A 13605-nucleotide genomic window follows, 5' to 3' on the forward strand; every position below is an offset into this window, starting at 1 on the left:
TGGCAGCAAATTCCACTGTGGTACCTTGGTTCTCAAATGCCTTGATACTCAAACAACTTAGAACCCAAACACTGCAAACCAGGAAGTAAGTGTTCCGGTTTGCAAACTTTTTTCGGAAACTGACCATGCTCCGTTTTGAGTGCCACGCTTCCGTTTCAAGTGCTGCGCTGAGGTCTGTCTGTTTTTGCTATTTATTTTGCGTTTTTGTTTTCATGGCTCTTTTTTGTTTTGTTTTTGTGACTGTGTGGAACCCTGTTCTGCTACTGATTGATTGTGTGACTGCAGTACAGTGGTACCTCGGGTTACATACGCTTCAGGTTACAGACTCCGCTAACCCAGAAATATTACCTCGGGTTAAGAACTTTGCTTCAGGATCAGAACAGAAATTGTGCAGCAGCAGTGGGAGGCCCCATTACCTAAAGTGGTACCTCAGGTAAAGAACAGTTTGAGGTTAAGAATGGACCTCCGGAACGAATTAAGTACTTAACCTGAGGTACCACTGTACATTGTTTATTGCTTTCATTTTATGGATCAACAGTCTCGTTAGATAGTAAAATTCATGTTAATTTGCTGTTTTAGGGTTTGTTTTTAAAAGTCTGGAACAGATGAATCCATTTTGCATTACTCTCTATGGGAAAGCGCGCCTTGGTTTTGAAACGCTTTGGTTTTGGAACGGACTTCCGGAACAGATTAAGTTTGGGAACCAAGGTACCACTGTAAATGAGCTTTTAAGGATATCACCTGTAGCTCTCCAGATGTTGCCGAACTACACCTCTGATCACTGGTTATGCTCGCTGGGGCTGATGGGATTTGGGAGTCCTACAACATCTGGGTGGCCACAGGAAAGCTACCCCTGCTCTGGCAGCTTCAGGGCGCAATGGCACAACTCTGCTTTCAGACCACCCCATTTCTCACAGCTGTACAGTATCACACCAACCCACACATTCAAACATCATTATTAGTCTGAGGAAAGCCACAGTTGACATGTGGGGTGGATGGGGGGAGAGAGACAGACCCTGCCCCTATAAAAGGAATACTGCAACAGTGTCTTTTGCCTCTGGGAAGCAGACAATCAAGGCTGGAAAGCAAGACTTCTTCCCTCTAGGTCCATCCCCATTACTTGGTAAAGGAACGAGCGACAAATAATACAGACACATAAAGGTTCGGCTTGGTTATACCTGAATGTATTTTGCATTCCAGTGATTTGCTCTTGCTACAGAACCAAGAGAGATCCCTGTAGATACCACAAGGCCCCAGGCCTTTAACTCGGCTGTAGGAAAAGTGAAGGTTTGGAGCAACAAGTTAACACTTTTTCTAGGCTTTAAAAAAAACAAAAACAAAACCCACACCGAATTACATGATTTCTCTAACTTGTGGACAGATGCGAGTAGTGGAGAGGAGGCAAAATCTGGCTGAGCTTGTTGCTACCAAGCTAGAGGAAACATCCCAAAGTACATTTCAGAGAGCAATTCAAAGTGTTGGTGCTGATCTTTAAAGGAGCGTCTCCAGCCCCATCGCTCAGCCTGGACACTGAGGTCCAGCTCTGAGCGCCTTCTGGCAGTTCCCTCATTGCAAAAAGGTTACAGGGAACCAGGCAGAGGGCTTTCTTGGTAGTGGTGCCCGCCCTGTGGAATGCCCTCCCATCAGATGTCAAGGAGATACACTCACTATCTGTCTTTTAGAAGACATCTGAAGGCAGCCCTGTTTAGGGAAGTTTTTAATGTTTGATGTTTTACCGTGTTCTTAATATTCTGTTGGGAGCTGCCCAGAGTGGCTGGGGAAACCCAGACAGACGGGCGGGGCATAAATAATAAATAATTAGAATAAACTGACTTGTTTTTAGTGTTTAGAGCTTCCTGATGGAGCCATTCTCTCACCCATGTGTGAGGAGGCCTGAGCTGGGTGCTACAGCTCAGCTGTGTATGGTTTTAACCAGCCTCTTTTGTTTCAGACAAGAATGGAGTCTGAAACTAGTGTTTTTTATATAGCAATTACTTAGGAACTTTTTTGCCATTTTGTAACCAAGCAACCTTTTACTGCCTTTGCAACTTTGTTTTTATTGCTGTATGGAAAAGCACATGAATCTGACCTGTGAAGAATTTTGTAAGTAAACCAGTTTATAACTTACTAAATGTATGATTGATCTTTGTGCTAGGGAAGCGAGATACTTTGGAGAGAACTATTAAGAAGGGACATTTTGGAATTCATTTGAAAGGGTTTTGACATGTTAAATCTCTGCTGAGGCTCTCCCACCGGAGAGTACTTGCCCCAAAAGTGGGTCTTGGCTTCCATGGTTCCAACAGTTTCCCCCCTCCTTACTACCCCCTCCTTTCTGCCCAGCACGGTAACTATATATACTAATGCCCACCCCTCACAAAGGGGGGGGGAATAATTATTTGCTACCCTCCAATTCCAAGAAGTTACCCCCTCCACTCTGCTGTGCCTGGCGAGGCTGCCGTTGTATACTGCTTGTCGAACGCAGGACCTCCGCGACAGACACCACGGCGTCAACCATGGGGTGGAGGATATCCCTGGTGCGCCGAAGCTCCGCCTCAATCATGTTGAGCTCCTTAATCCTAATCTCCCTCTCCAGATGGCTGTCCCTGGCCCTCGCCTCTCTATCCAGCTGGGCCTCCCTTGCCCTGGCTTCGCGGTCTAGCTGGGCCTCGCGTGTCCGGGCCTCCCTGTCCAGAAGCATCTCCCTCAGCATCGCCTCACGGAACTCCCCGGCGCTGATCTCGCCCCTCTCGTGAAGCGCCTCCATAGTCTCCCAGGTCCGCCGGTAGTCGGTCATGATCTCGTGCATCATTTCTTCGTGGGAACGCCTCTTCCTCTCCCGCATGGACGCCATCCTCTCTGCTGTCGTCAGGGGGCGCCCCAGGGAGTTGTCTCGCCTGCCTCTGCCTGAAGGGAGGGGGGAAGCAAATTGTAATCTCTGGTGATTGCAAAGGTTTTTTTTACTAATTGCTCAGCCCCGGCTGGCACGGCTGCAAAGGGCAGAGAATAGCAGGTGGCTAAGACTCCAGATTCCCTCTTTCCCTTTGGGTTAATCAGGGGAGCAGGGATTTACAGAGGCCTGAAGCTTTGCAAAGGTAGAACAAGCTAGCACTGGGGCTGGGTGCAGGGGTTATAAGATGACTGGCAGGTGGTTTGGCCCACTGGGCCAAAACACATTCCCCACCCCTGTGTTATCGAGGTTCTCATTAGAGCCGAAGAGACCCGGGTTCAAGTTCCCCTCAGTCACAATGCTCGCTGAGTGGCCTTGGGCAAGTCACTGCCCCTCATCCTAAGCTGCATCAATCACATGTCTGTTCTAAGGATGACATGGTATGTAGGAGAGAGCTATGTACTGAATTCCTTGGAGGAAGAATGGGATAAACATTCAATAAAGAGCAAGTTTCTTGTGCTGATCTTTAACATTGTCAGGAGGAGGCCCCATTCCATTCCCTTGTTCCTGGATGCCAGGGCCCAGACTGACAATGTCCCACAGAGCAGTATGAAGCACATATGCGCTTGCCTTGAGTTCCAAGACAGGTGGGATATAAAAATAGAAAAATAATAAAACGAATAACCCTAGTTGTATGCTGCCATGTGCCACTGGTGGGTGTGCATTATGTGGCAACACGAGAAAAGGCTGCCTTTGTAGTGGTACACCTGGTGCTGAAACACGGTTTGCCCAGGCATTTTCAGTGATTCAGGGCTGTGCTAGGGAGCCTGCTCTATGGTTTGCGCTTCCGATTTACAGCTGTTTCGAATGTAATCTTATGGAATCTGCATCTCATACCCTGTCCTGGGATCCACTGAGGTGAAGGGAGGGTTGCAAATGCTCTTAATAAAATCGTATCTAAGCCACAGTGGCAATTTTGTTTGGAAGGGTTTATAATGCAACCAAGCGTCTTAATACATCTGCTGCCAATAATCAATGTCATTGGTAGCATAGCTGATATCATATCACCTGTGGAATCAAGTCCACTGAGCTTCTCCCTTTCTGAGAGCCTTTCCCCACCCTCTCAGCCAGCCAAACCCGCCCCACAGACACTTTCCCTCCCGCCTCCATTTTCTGTCCTTCCTATACCCCTTGCTTCCTTTTTCCTGCCTGCCTGCCAGCTTATCCCATCATCCAATCAATTTGCCAGGGTGGAGCTGCCCTCGCCCGGAATGAATGCTGATTGGCTGCAGGGATGGAAATCTAAGCAACCTCCTCCCAGGCTCTTTCAGAGCTTCCCAGGCCCCCTCCCTCTCACATTCTGACCAAAATTGGCCAGACCTAGACACACAGCACCATATGGCGTTCCCGGCTAACCGGGACGGTTTGCATAGCATCCAGCCTTACGCAGTCTCCGCTTCCGAGACTAAATTTCACGTCAGTTCCTCTCTGGCAAGGCACATCTAATTTGGGTCTCTAAACAGGGGGAATTCAGGTCATGCCACCCTACCCCACAAGAGCCCAGAATTGTTCTTGTCAGTTCCCACAGCCAGTTGACACCTCGCCGGCCAAACAGCCATGAGCACCCACAGAAAGGCCACCGCGGCAACACAACATTTGCTCACCAGCCACAGAATGGTGCCCATCTTCGCTGGGGCCAGCCACCGGTTGCCCGTATAAAGGCAGAGATTTGTCACCGGGGCACTCCTCCCCTATTTTGGTTTCAATCACATCCGGGTCGCCGGCCACCAGCTCTCGCGAGACCCCGAGGTTCGGTTCCGTTTCGGTGTCCGTGTCGGCGTCCATGCTCGAGAGTGTGTTTGGCGGCGTCATCTGGTTGCCCTCCTCTTCGGAGACCTGCGCCTCCATGTCCTCCGCCTCTTCCGTTTTCACCACCACCCGGGCAGACCCGTCCATGCTCGGCAGGCTCCGGTTTGCCACACCGTCCATTTCCCCGCCAAACATCCGGTCCAGCTCTCGGAAGTAGCGGCAGGAAACCGGCTCGGCGCCGGCGCACACCTGCGCGTCCTTGGCTCTCCGGTAGCTGCGCTTCAGGTCCCGGGCCCGGTTCCGACATTGCGAGGCGTTGCGCTCGTGACCCCTGGCGATCATCTGGGCCGAGAGGTCCTCGTAGATGTCGCTGTTGGGGGGCCGGTTTTCGATCCACCTGAGAATCAGCAGCTCGCCCCAGAGGGCGAGGAAGTTCCGCGTCTCCATCTCTGACCAAACCGGGGCGCGGGGCTGCAAGCGCTGGCGCGGCGTATGTGGCATGCCTGCTTTGGCCTAGCCAGCCCAGGATTATCAGCACTGGACTCCAGGCAGCTCCAGGTGCCCCCACTACCTGAGAAGTGCCAAACTTCCCTCAGGAGACCCAGCAAGCCCCAGCTGGAGGGAAAGAGCCCACAGCTTGCATGGAAGAGGAAGGCAGGAGAAGAAAGCCAAGATGGAACCTTTTGCACCAGCGAGTGTTCACATGAACAGTTGTTAGTCAGTAGTAACGTCGTGGGCGGAGCTTTGGCCGGGACTTGCAAGGATCTCTTTCGGACACTTGGCATGGCCAATCCCGCCTCGAGGCGTCACGGCCCCCAACCCACCGAGTGGCTCCTTCCAGGGAGAGGTGGAAGCAGCTGCGCCAGCGAGCCAATAGGCCAAGCGGAGAGGCGGAGGCTGCTGCTGCAAGCAATGGATCCACCCTGCCTTTGCAGACAGGAAAAGGAAGGATTCCCGGCGGCGGCGGCTTCCCGCACACCCCTTTGCTCGCCTCGTCCGCCTTTGCGTGCTGCAAGCGGTGGGACTCCATCGGAGCGCCTAGCAGAATCTGGGGAGGCTTCTCTCTGGAGCGCATTGTGCCTCTAAAGGAAAGCTACTGGGTCCTGCCCCCCCCACTCTCTCCAAGCCCCTGGATCTCTTGCTTTTCTTTCTGTGGTCGGGAGCAAGCAAAGCCATGTCAGCGTAAACCTATATTTCAAACAGCGCGAATGTTGACCTTGGAGAACTGCTTGCAATTGCGCCGCTGTTCTCCCCCTGCTGGTTTCATTGGAAATCTGCAGAGCTGCAAAAAAAGGACGGGTGCTCGCAAAACAGCAGCGGCAGCCGCCCCTGGATCAGTCCCTGAAAGAGCGTTGAAGAGAAGCTTGCAAACTTTTGCAGTTGGAAGGAATGCAGCAGCAAATGGTCATGGGGGGGCAGCGGGATTGAAGGGGCGGGGTCCGTGCACCAGGGCTGCTTGCACATGGCATCGTGGAATGCTACCATTAATGTGTGGGGAGGAGACGAGGGGTTGGGGGGATGCCAGTGGGAAGCCGGGTGCGTATGGCTGGTACTGCAAGAGTTTGCAAGAGATCCCGATCTCCGCCTCGTAGAGTCGCTGATGTTCGCCTTAAAGATTCCTTACTCCGTTCCCCACGATTTTCAGACGCTTTGTTTTTGCCCTCCGGGGGGCGCCCAAGCTCATTTTGTTAAAGCTGCGTTATATATCATATACTGTACAGTACAGCCAGATTGATAATTTTCTCCTCCAATAGTTTAGACCTGGAATTAAAGTTTAGGAACCAGCAAACCTCCCAGAACCACCTGCTAATAACATTGTTTTTTTATAGAGACGCCTACCCAGAAATTTAGACTGTTGCTGTGTGTTTTAATCTGTTTTGGGTTTGTTGCTGGTTTTATTTTTCTGGGTGTTTTAAATTATTGTTAAATCTTTTGACCTTTTCCGTGAATTGCTTCGAGGGTTGTTGTTGTTGTTAGCAGTGTATATGTTTCTTTAATGAAAAAATAAAAAATAAAATATATGAGGGTCGTCGTCCCCCAATTACTATTTTATTTTATTTCTATTTTTAAACCAACCCAGATTCTTCCCCACCTGCTTGAATGCAACTGAAGACCTTTCTCTACCAGCCTGCCCCACACCGGGTGACCCCGGGCCCCCTCACTATCCTTCAGCCTAGCCTACCTCATAGGGATGTCGTGCGGAGGCTGAAACAGGAAACGGGCGCGCTGATTGGTTGGCTGGCCGCTTGGGCCGGCGTCCCTACGCGCGACAAAGAAGCTCCGCGAGGTGAGGGTGAGGGTTCGGGCGGCGGCTTCGCTCGGCGGCTCTGAGCATGCTCGCGGGAGCCGGGCATGCTCAGTTAGCAACGAGGCATGGGCTCCCTGGACCTGCGCGCGTCCGTAGATGTCGATAGATACAAGTAGATAGGTAGATGGACACGCGAGGGGGCACCATGTGAGTAACGAGCGGCGGGACTGCGTGGGCCCCGGGCGGAGGAGGGAGGAGCCCGGGCAGGTCTAGCGACCGCCGCTCCTGCCTCCGACGGGGGACGGCTCAGGCGGAGGGAGGTCGAGGCGCCCTCTGCTTCGCTGCCTCCCCCTCCAGCGCCGGGTGGGATGGGGGTGCTTCCCCTCGGGGGAAGGAAGGGAAGCAGCCCCCACGGGCCTGGCTGCTATTAGTCCGTATTAAATTACACACAAAAAAACCACCTCTTTGTGGCTACTTTTGTCCTGCCTCATAATAAGCCAACGACGTAAGTGCTGCTACTGCTGCAGCCTCTCCACTCCAGAGAGTAAAGCAATGGGTGGAATAATAACTAATAATAATAATAATAATAATATCATTTATACCAGTACCAGATTTACATATAAGCTAAACATGTTATAGCTTAGGGCCCCCCTCTCTTGTGCCCCCCAAAAAAAATTAAAGGGGAAAAAAAGATGTACATTTCCAAAATATAAGATAAGAAACAAAATAAAGCCTACATACAGCAACAGGGGCAAATGGCTTTAGATACCTATTAGGTCCATAAATTGCCATATAGCATATATTCAACACAAAAAATGACAGTTTGTTGTTGATAAAGGACAGCTGGATATATAAAGGGCCCTATTATCTTCAGTAGCTTAGGGCCTCATCAAACCTAAATCCAGCCCTGTTTATACCCTTCCTATCTGGCTGGGTTTCCCCAGCCAGCCACTCTAGGCGGCTTCCAGCAAAATATAAAAACGTGAGAAAATGTCAGACCTTAAAAACGAAACAAAAAAGCTTTATTATTAGTATTAAGAGCCTGTAAGCTCTTTTTGAGGACTGCAGTCACCTTCATTCGCTGCAGTGTTGGGTGGTTTGTTTGTGTGTGTTGTTTGTGCACAAACAGGTAATGGGGTGGGGATAGTTAAACATTTCATATGGGGAATTGTATGATGTGACAGTTGCATAATCAGGTACTGCCAGTTTGCAACACCAGCAGTTGGTTTGCACCTTGGGAAATGAGGCTTGTTAAAGAGCAGGCCTTTAGTTCTGTGAATAGCATGTTTGCATATAGATAATGCATTTATTTGAGCCAAGTAAGCGTCAAGTGGCTTGCTTGATCCTGCACTTCAGAATGTGGTACTGCATTTTAAAAATTATTATTATTTTGCTGTTTGAACATTTTTATTCACGGCCCTCTTAGCTAAGGATGAAAAGTTGCATCAGAAAGCGGTAAAGGTAAAGGGACTCCTGACCATTAGGTCCAGTCGTGACCGACTCTGGGGTTGCGGGACTCATCTCGCTTTATTGGCCGAGGGATCCGGCGTACAGCTTCTGGGTCATGTGGCTAACATGACTAAGCCGCTTCTGGCGAACCAGAGCAGCGCACGGAAACGCCGTTTACCTTCCCGCCGGAGTGGTACCTATTTATCTACTTACACTTTGACGTGCTTTCGAACTGCTAGGTTGGCAGGAGCTGGGACCGAGCAACGGGAGCTCACCCCATCGCGGGGATTCGAACCGCCGATTTTCTGATCGGCAAGTCCTAGGCTCTGTGGTTTAACCCACAGCGGCACCCGCGGCACTCTTTCTAATATTATCCCAGTCATGTAAAATACAGTAATTAATGCTAAATTAAAAGTTTTAAAATTAAAAATGTTCATTTTTGGAGTGAACCCTGTGATATGACTCTCACATTCTGTGTTGTTCTAAACGACAGAAATCAAATTAAGGCTGCAGTCTTGTGCACTGTTACAAGAGAGTAAATTACATTACTCAGTGGGACTTTTGAGTGATATGCATAGAGTTGTGCTATAAAATGCTGGCATTTTCTATTATATCAATTGGAACAATAATCTGTAATGAAATTTTTTGAATGGGAATTGATTTCAATTCAGGCAGGCTAAATACTATACATATTTATTTAGCTAAAATACAGTACTGTTTTGTCTTTTCTTACGCCCTCAGTTTTGATTAGGAATGGCCAGTCATACCATGTCTCCCAGATACACAACTTAGCACTTCGTGTTCTGATAAGAGGATTAGACAAGTTCCTGGAGGACAAGGTTTTCTATGGGCCCCTTCCAACTCTACAGTTCTATGAATACCAGGAGGGGAGCGTGCTGTTGAACTCATGTCCGCTGTAAGAACAGAATGCTGAACTAGATCATTGGCCTGATCCAGCAGGTTCCTGTTATGTTCTCATGTTTAGGGAGGAGCCATATATTACAATTGGCAGATGGGCCAATTAACGTGAAATTATAATACGTTTGGCTCCTGTCCTCTGAGCTAAAAAAAAGCATGAAGGATGCGAGGACATCAGGGACAGGTAGGAGCCATATGTGTAGCTATTGAGCATAGCTCAGTTGGTAGATCATAGAATCATAGAGTTGGAAGAGACCACAAGGGCCATGGAGTCCAACCCCCTGCCAAGCAGGAAACACCATCAGAGCACTCCTGACATATGGTTGCCAAGCCTCTGCTTAAAGACCTCCAAAGTAGGAGACTCCACCACACTCCTTGGCAGCAAATTCCACTGTCGAACAGCTCTTACTGCCAGGAAGTTCTTCCTAATGTTTAGATGGAATCTTCTTTCTTGTAGTTTGGATCCATTGCTCCGTGTCCGCTTCTCTGGAGCAGCAGAAAACAACCATTGTCCCTCCTCTATGTGACATCCTTTTATATATTTGAACATGGCTATCATATCACCCCTTAACCTCCTCTTCTCCAGGCTAAACATGCCCAGCTCCCTTAGCCGTTCCTCATAAGGCATCGTTTCCAGGCCTTTGACCATTTTGATTGCCCTCCTCTGGACACGTTCCAGTTTGTCAGTGTCCTTCTTGAATTGTGGTGCCCAGAACTGGACACAGTACTCCAGGTGAGGTCTGACCAGAGCAGAATACAGTGGCACTAGATCACGAGACTCTCAATCTCAGGGCCATGGGTTCGAACCCCACATTGGGCAGAATATTCCTGCGTTGCAGGGGGTTGGACTCGGTGACCCTCGTGGTCCCTTCCGAGTTGTATAATTCTGTGACTCTGCTGCTATCTAGTCTTCATGTGCAAAGTCTCTTGCCACACTCTACAGTCCCACGTGTGCAAGCTGCTCCTGCCAGCTGCGCTCATTGGCTTTGCATGGCCAGAGCCAAATGGGCTGGGCGGATTGGTTGGCACTTCCAGCAGTCGGTGACCAAAGACAAGAGGCCTTTTCTGAAGGCTGCTTGAGATGTAAGAGGGTGGCTTTCCCAGCCCAGAATGCCTCCTGTGCCCAACATAGCTACAAGCAATGACATTTGGTAGTATTGGATAGTTTGGTTTGGCCTCCCTCACTTTTGATCTCTTATAATGAATGGTATTATGCCTGTTCTGCATTCCACGTCTGGTGCTCCGGAAGGCAAAAGAATAACTGGAAAAAGAAGTCTGCAACAAATATTCTTGTCTATGTTGCGTTACATAATTTGGGAACATTTATGTGGAATGTATTTAATAATGATGATGATGATAATAAAAATAAAATAAAATAAAACATTATTTATATCCCGCTTTCCCCAGCCAAAGCCGGACTCAGAGCGGCTAACAACAATAAAAGTAACACAGTTTACAGTTTTCTCCTTTTTGGTATTTGGATATCTGATGTTACTGTTTCTGTTAGGCCTCACAGGACAGAACTCTACCACGACATCCCGCCAACATGCTGGCCGATTGTGTATTCTCCAGATTACAATATTACATTCATGGGACTGGAGAAACTACATCCATTCGATGCTGGAAAATGGGGGAAAGTAATAAATTTTTTGAAAGGTAAAGTGTGTGCTGAACGGAAAGTCTTAAGCTTTGTAGAAATTGTGTTGTGTCAGTATTCTGTAAAAAGTCAACCTGCAAGAAGTAATTCCATGTAGATCTCAAAGTAGCTGTTTTACTACAAAGGAATTTCAGAAATAGACTGGAAAGAGAAGCTGCTGAATTGCAACTCATTACCAAACTTAAAACCATGGAGAGACCTGGTCTGAACAAAGACATTGGATTCTTATCTCATTATACATGACTAAGCCATTTTTCACCCTCTCACCCCTTGCCTTTTCCTGTAAGACCTATTGCAGTCGTTAAGAGTCGTCAACAGGCTTATCTCAGCTATCTGCCAATCTCCCATTCCCACCACCCTTCTGAGTAATACCCCTCCCCACCTTCTCACTATATAGAAGGATCTGGTAACTTCTGTTTCAGTGTATCTGAAGAAGTGTGCATGCACACGAAAGCTCATACCAAGAACTAACTTAGTTGGTCTTTAAGGTGCTACTGGAAGGAATTTTTTTATTTTGTCCATGTAGATAGTTACTGATGTGTGCAGCAGTTATGATTACTTTGGTATTTTTACTGCATTTTATATGGACGATTAGTATGCCTTCTGTGTGTTAGATCTGCAGTTCTGCACTGCCTGAAAAGCAGCAGTGGTATTGCCATCAGTCCTGAATAAACTATCGTTTCCTGCTTAGTGCGCAATGGAGTTTACACCAAAGCAGAAGCCTAATTTAGTAATGGAAAATCCTATGTGCTGGCTTCTGCAGTATTGAAATGTGTGCCTTATTTACGTAAGATGTTGGATGTAATGTGCTTTTCTTTTTCAATTCAGAAGCAAAACTAATTGCCGATGATTTGATTGTACGAGCTCGAGAAGCAACTGAAGAAGACCTTTTAGTTGGTCACACAAGAAGCTACTTGAACCGATTAAAGGTGTTGTATCTTCTACTTGTGTCTGATAAACTTTGATCCCCCCACTCGTCCTGTATGTTTCTCTCTCTCGCACACACAGAAAACAAAATCCTCAGTACGTGTAAGTGAACATAAAGTAGGAAACAGCAAAAACATTTTCTTTCATAGCTTTAGAATTCTTATTTTCATGATTTTCCCCCTAAGTCTTAGGTTAGAACATAGTCCTTAGATTATAGTGGCAGGTGGGAGGAGTGTTGATTAGAAAATTAAAAATAGAAATCTGCCACAAATTATCTATAAATAAAAAAAACCCTGAAATCATTAAGAAGTTATTATGTAATTTTAGAACTATGTTTTGATAGAGTTTACCTTGTGAAGTTTTATATTTTTAGGGAACTCAAATGGCAGTACAGACCAACAGTAAGAGGAACGTGAGTGTCTAGATTGAGAGACACACCTTAGTTGTATTCTTTTCTTGGTACCTCTGTTTGAAAGCTGGAAAAGCCAGTTTTTCATATTAAAGCTTCACAGAGATTATCACCTGACTGCCTTTAATTGGAAAGGCTTGTTTGTACTGAACTATCATATGACCAATTAATGCAACTCTGATTTAATGCAGAGAACAATTCCCTTAAGATCTGAATTGGGATGTTCTCCAGCTGCGTTAGTAAGCAGAAGAAGATAGCTGATGTTACTAGCCTTGTTTTCACGTCACAAAAGGCACAGCGTGTTTTTAACTGTAGTTTAATTGTATGGGTGCTTCCGTCTTCCCATGGGAGTCCCTCGCACAGCTTTCCTCCCTGCTCCCTAGCCACGGCTCAAACAAGCTATATACTATGGTTTACTCTGTCATCAGAAACCTAACATTGGTCTGTCTGTTGGTTTTCAAACAAAGCATGAGCAACAAGCAATAAATAAAGCAATATCCTATCTTGTTGTAGTTGCTCATTTGTATAACCCAGGCTTGAAAATTTTAAATGGAAAACTGTTGAGGGAAGTTGAATTCCTCTCTCCTGAAATTGGTTGTATATAAACAGTCACTAGGGTCCCAGTACTAACAAAGCAAAGCAAAACAAAAACCTTGGGAGCAATTGAAGCAACCACAGGGTTTCCGAGCCACCAAGTTTCTCCCAGTCTTTCAACTCAAGTTCATTCAGGTTTTTAGGTGACGGTCTTGAAGCAGTTGTGACTCTTTGCAGGAATCGATTTTATTTTGCATGACTCCGTATTACATTGCAGACATTTTTGGGGAAAACGTAATCCCCTTCTGATATATACTGCTTTCCTCTTTACTGTAGAATATTTACAGAAATCAGGAGTGCGTTGTGGTTTTAACTGTACAATTTTTATAATTCTCAAAATTTGCCTTTTTTATTGCCATTCCATGTCTTTGGCATTTACTGGGTCCTGTTCCTGGCCTTCTCGCTAACTGTGTGCATTTCTTCCTTGAAATGTCTGGAAGATTCCCCACCACGGCTGCTACTCCAAATCAGCCAAATTGGGCTGATTTTTTTTAAAAGGATTTTTTTAAAAAAAATCACTGAGATTCTGCTGAATGCAAGACCATGTGTCATTTGGCTGATTTTTCTTCAGATGATATCTTTTAAAACACCACTTAAATTATATTGCCCGTAATTCGTATACAGGTGCAAAACTTAGGTGTGTGAGAATCTCCCAAAGATGGTTTTTACTTGAGAGCCCAATGCTATCCTTTACAGGGGTGCATTCT

The 13605-nt window shown here is 47.0% G+C and overlaps 2 protein-coding genes across 3 annotated transcripts in view; one reads left to right on the forward strand and one right to left on the reverse strand.

Moving 5' to 3' along the window:
• Positions 1-1156: 1156 nt before the first annotated feature.
• On the reverse strand, positions 1157-5562 carry LOC309525052 (uncharacterized protein). The gene is made up of 2 exons (XM_082210407.1): positions 4552-5562; positions 1157-2904 (listed from the first exon to the last, which is right to left on the reverse strand). Exons 1-2 carry the CDS (start codon positions 5195-5197, stop codon positions 2393-2395), a joined length of 1158 nt encoding a protein of 385 aa, XP_082066533.1. The 5' UTR covers positions 5198-5562; the 3' UTR covers positions 1157-2392.
• Positions 5563-6971: 1409 nt separating this feature from the next.
• Positions 6972-13605, forward strand: part of HDAC11 (histone deacetylase 11) — a 30299-nt gene continuing 23665 nt past the window's right edge. Inside the window, exons 1-3 of one of the 2 annotated variants that reach the window (XM_082210433.1) lie at positions 6972-7151; positions 10819-10967; positions 11797-11897. In XM_082210433.1, the coding sequence (XP_082066559.1) occupies positions 7129-7151; positions 10819-10967; positions 11797-11897 (273 nt within the window). In that variant the 5' untranslated portion in view covers positions 6972-7128. The remainder of the gene's footprint in view (positions 7152-10818; positions 10968-11796; positions 11898-13605) is intronic. The other variant, XM_082210434.1, reaches the window with a different exon arrangement.

Source organism: Podarcis vaucheri, assembly GCF_965113315.1.
Source record: "Podarcis vaucheri genome assembly, chromosome: 2".
Lineage (NCBI taxonomy): Eukaryota > Metazoa > Chordata > Lepidosauria > Squamata > Lacertidae > Podarcis > Podarcis vaucheri.

Excerpts from the sequence above, each read along its gene's own strand:
- LOC309525052 (XM_082210407.1), bottom strand. The coding sequence starts at position 5,197 with ATGCCACATACGCCGCGCCAGCGCTTGCAGCCCCGCGCCCCGGTTTGG. Across the intron at positions 2,905-4,551 it reads TGGGCACCATTCTGTGGCTG|GCAGAGGCAGGCGAGACAAC; the intron begins GTGAGCAAATGT and ends CCCTCCCTTCAG.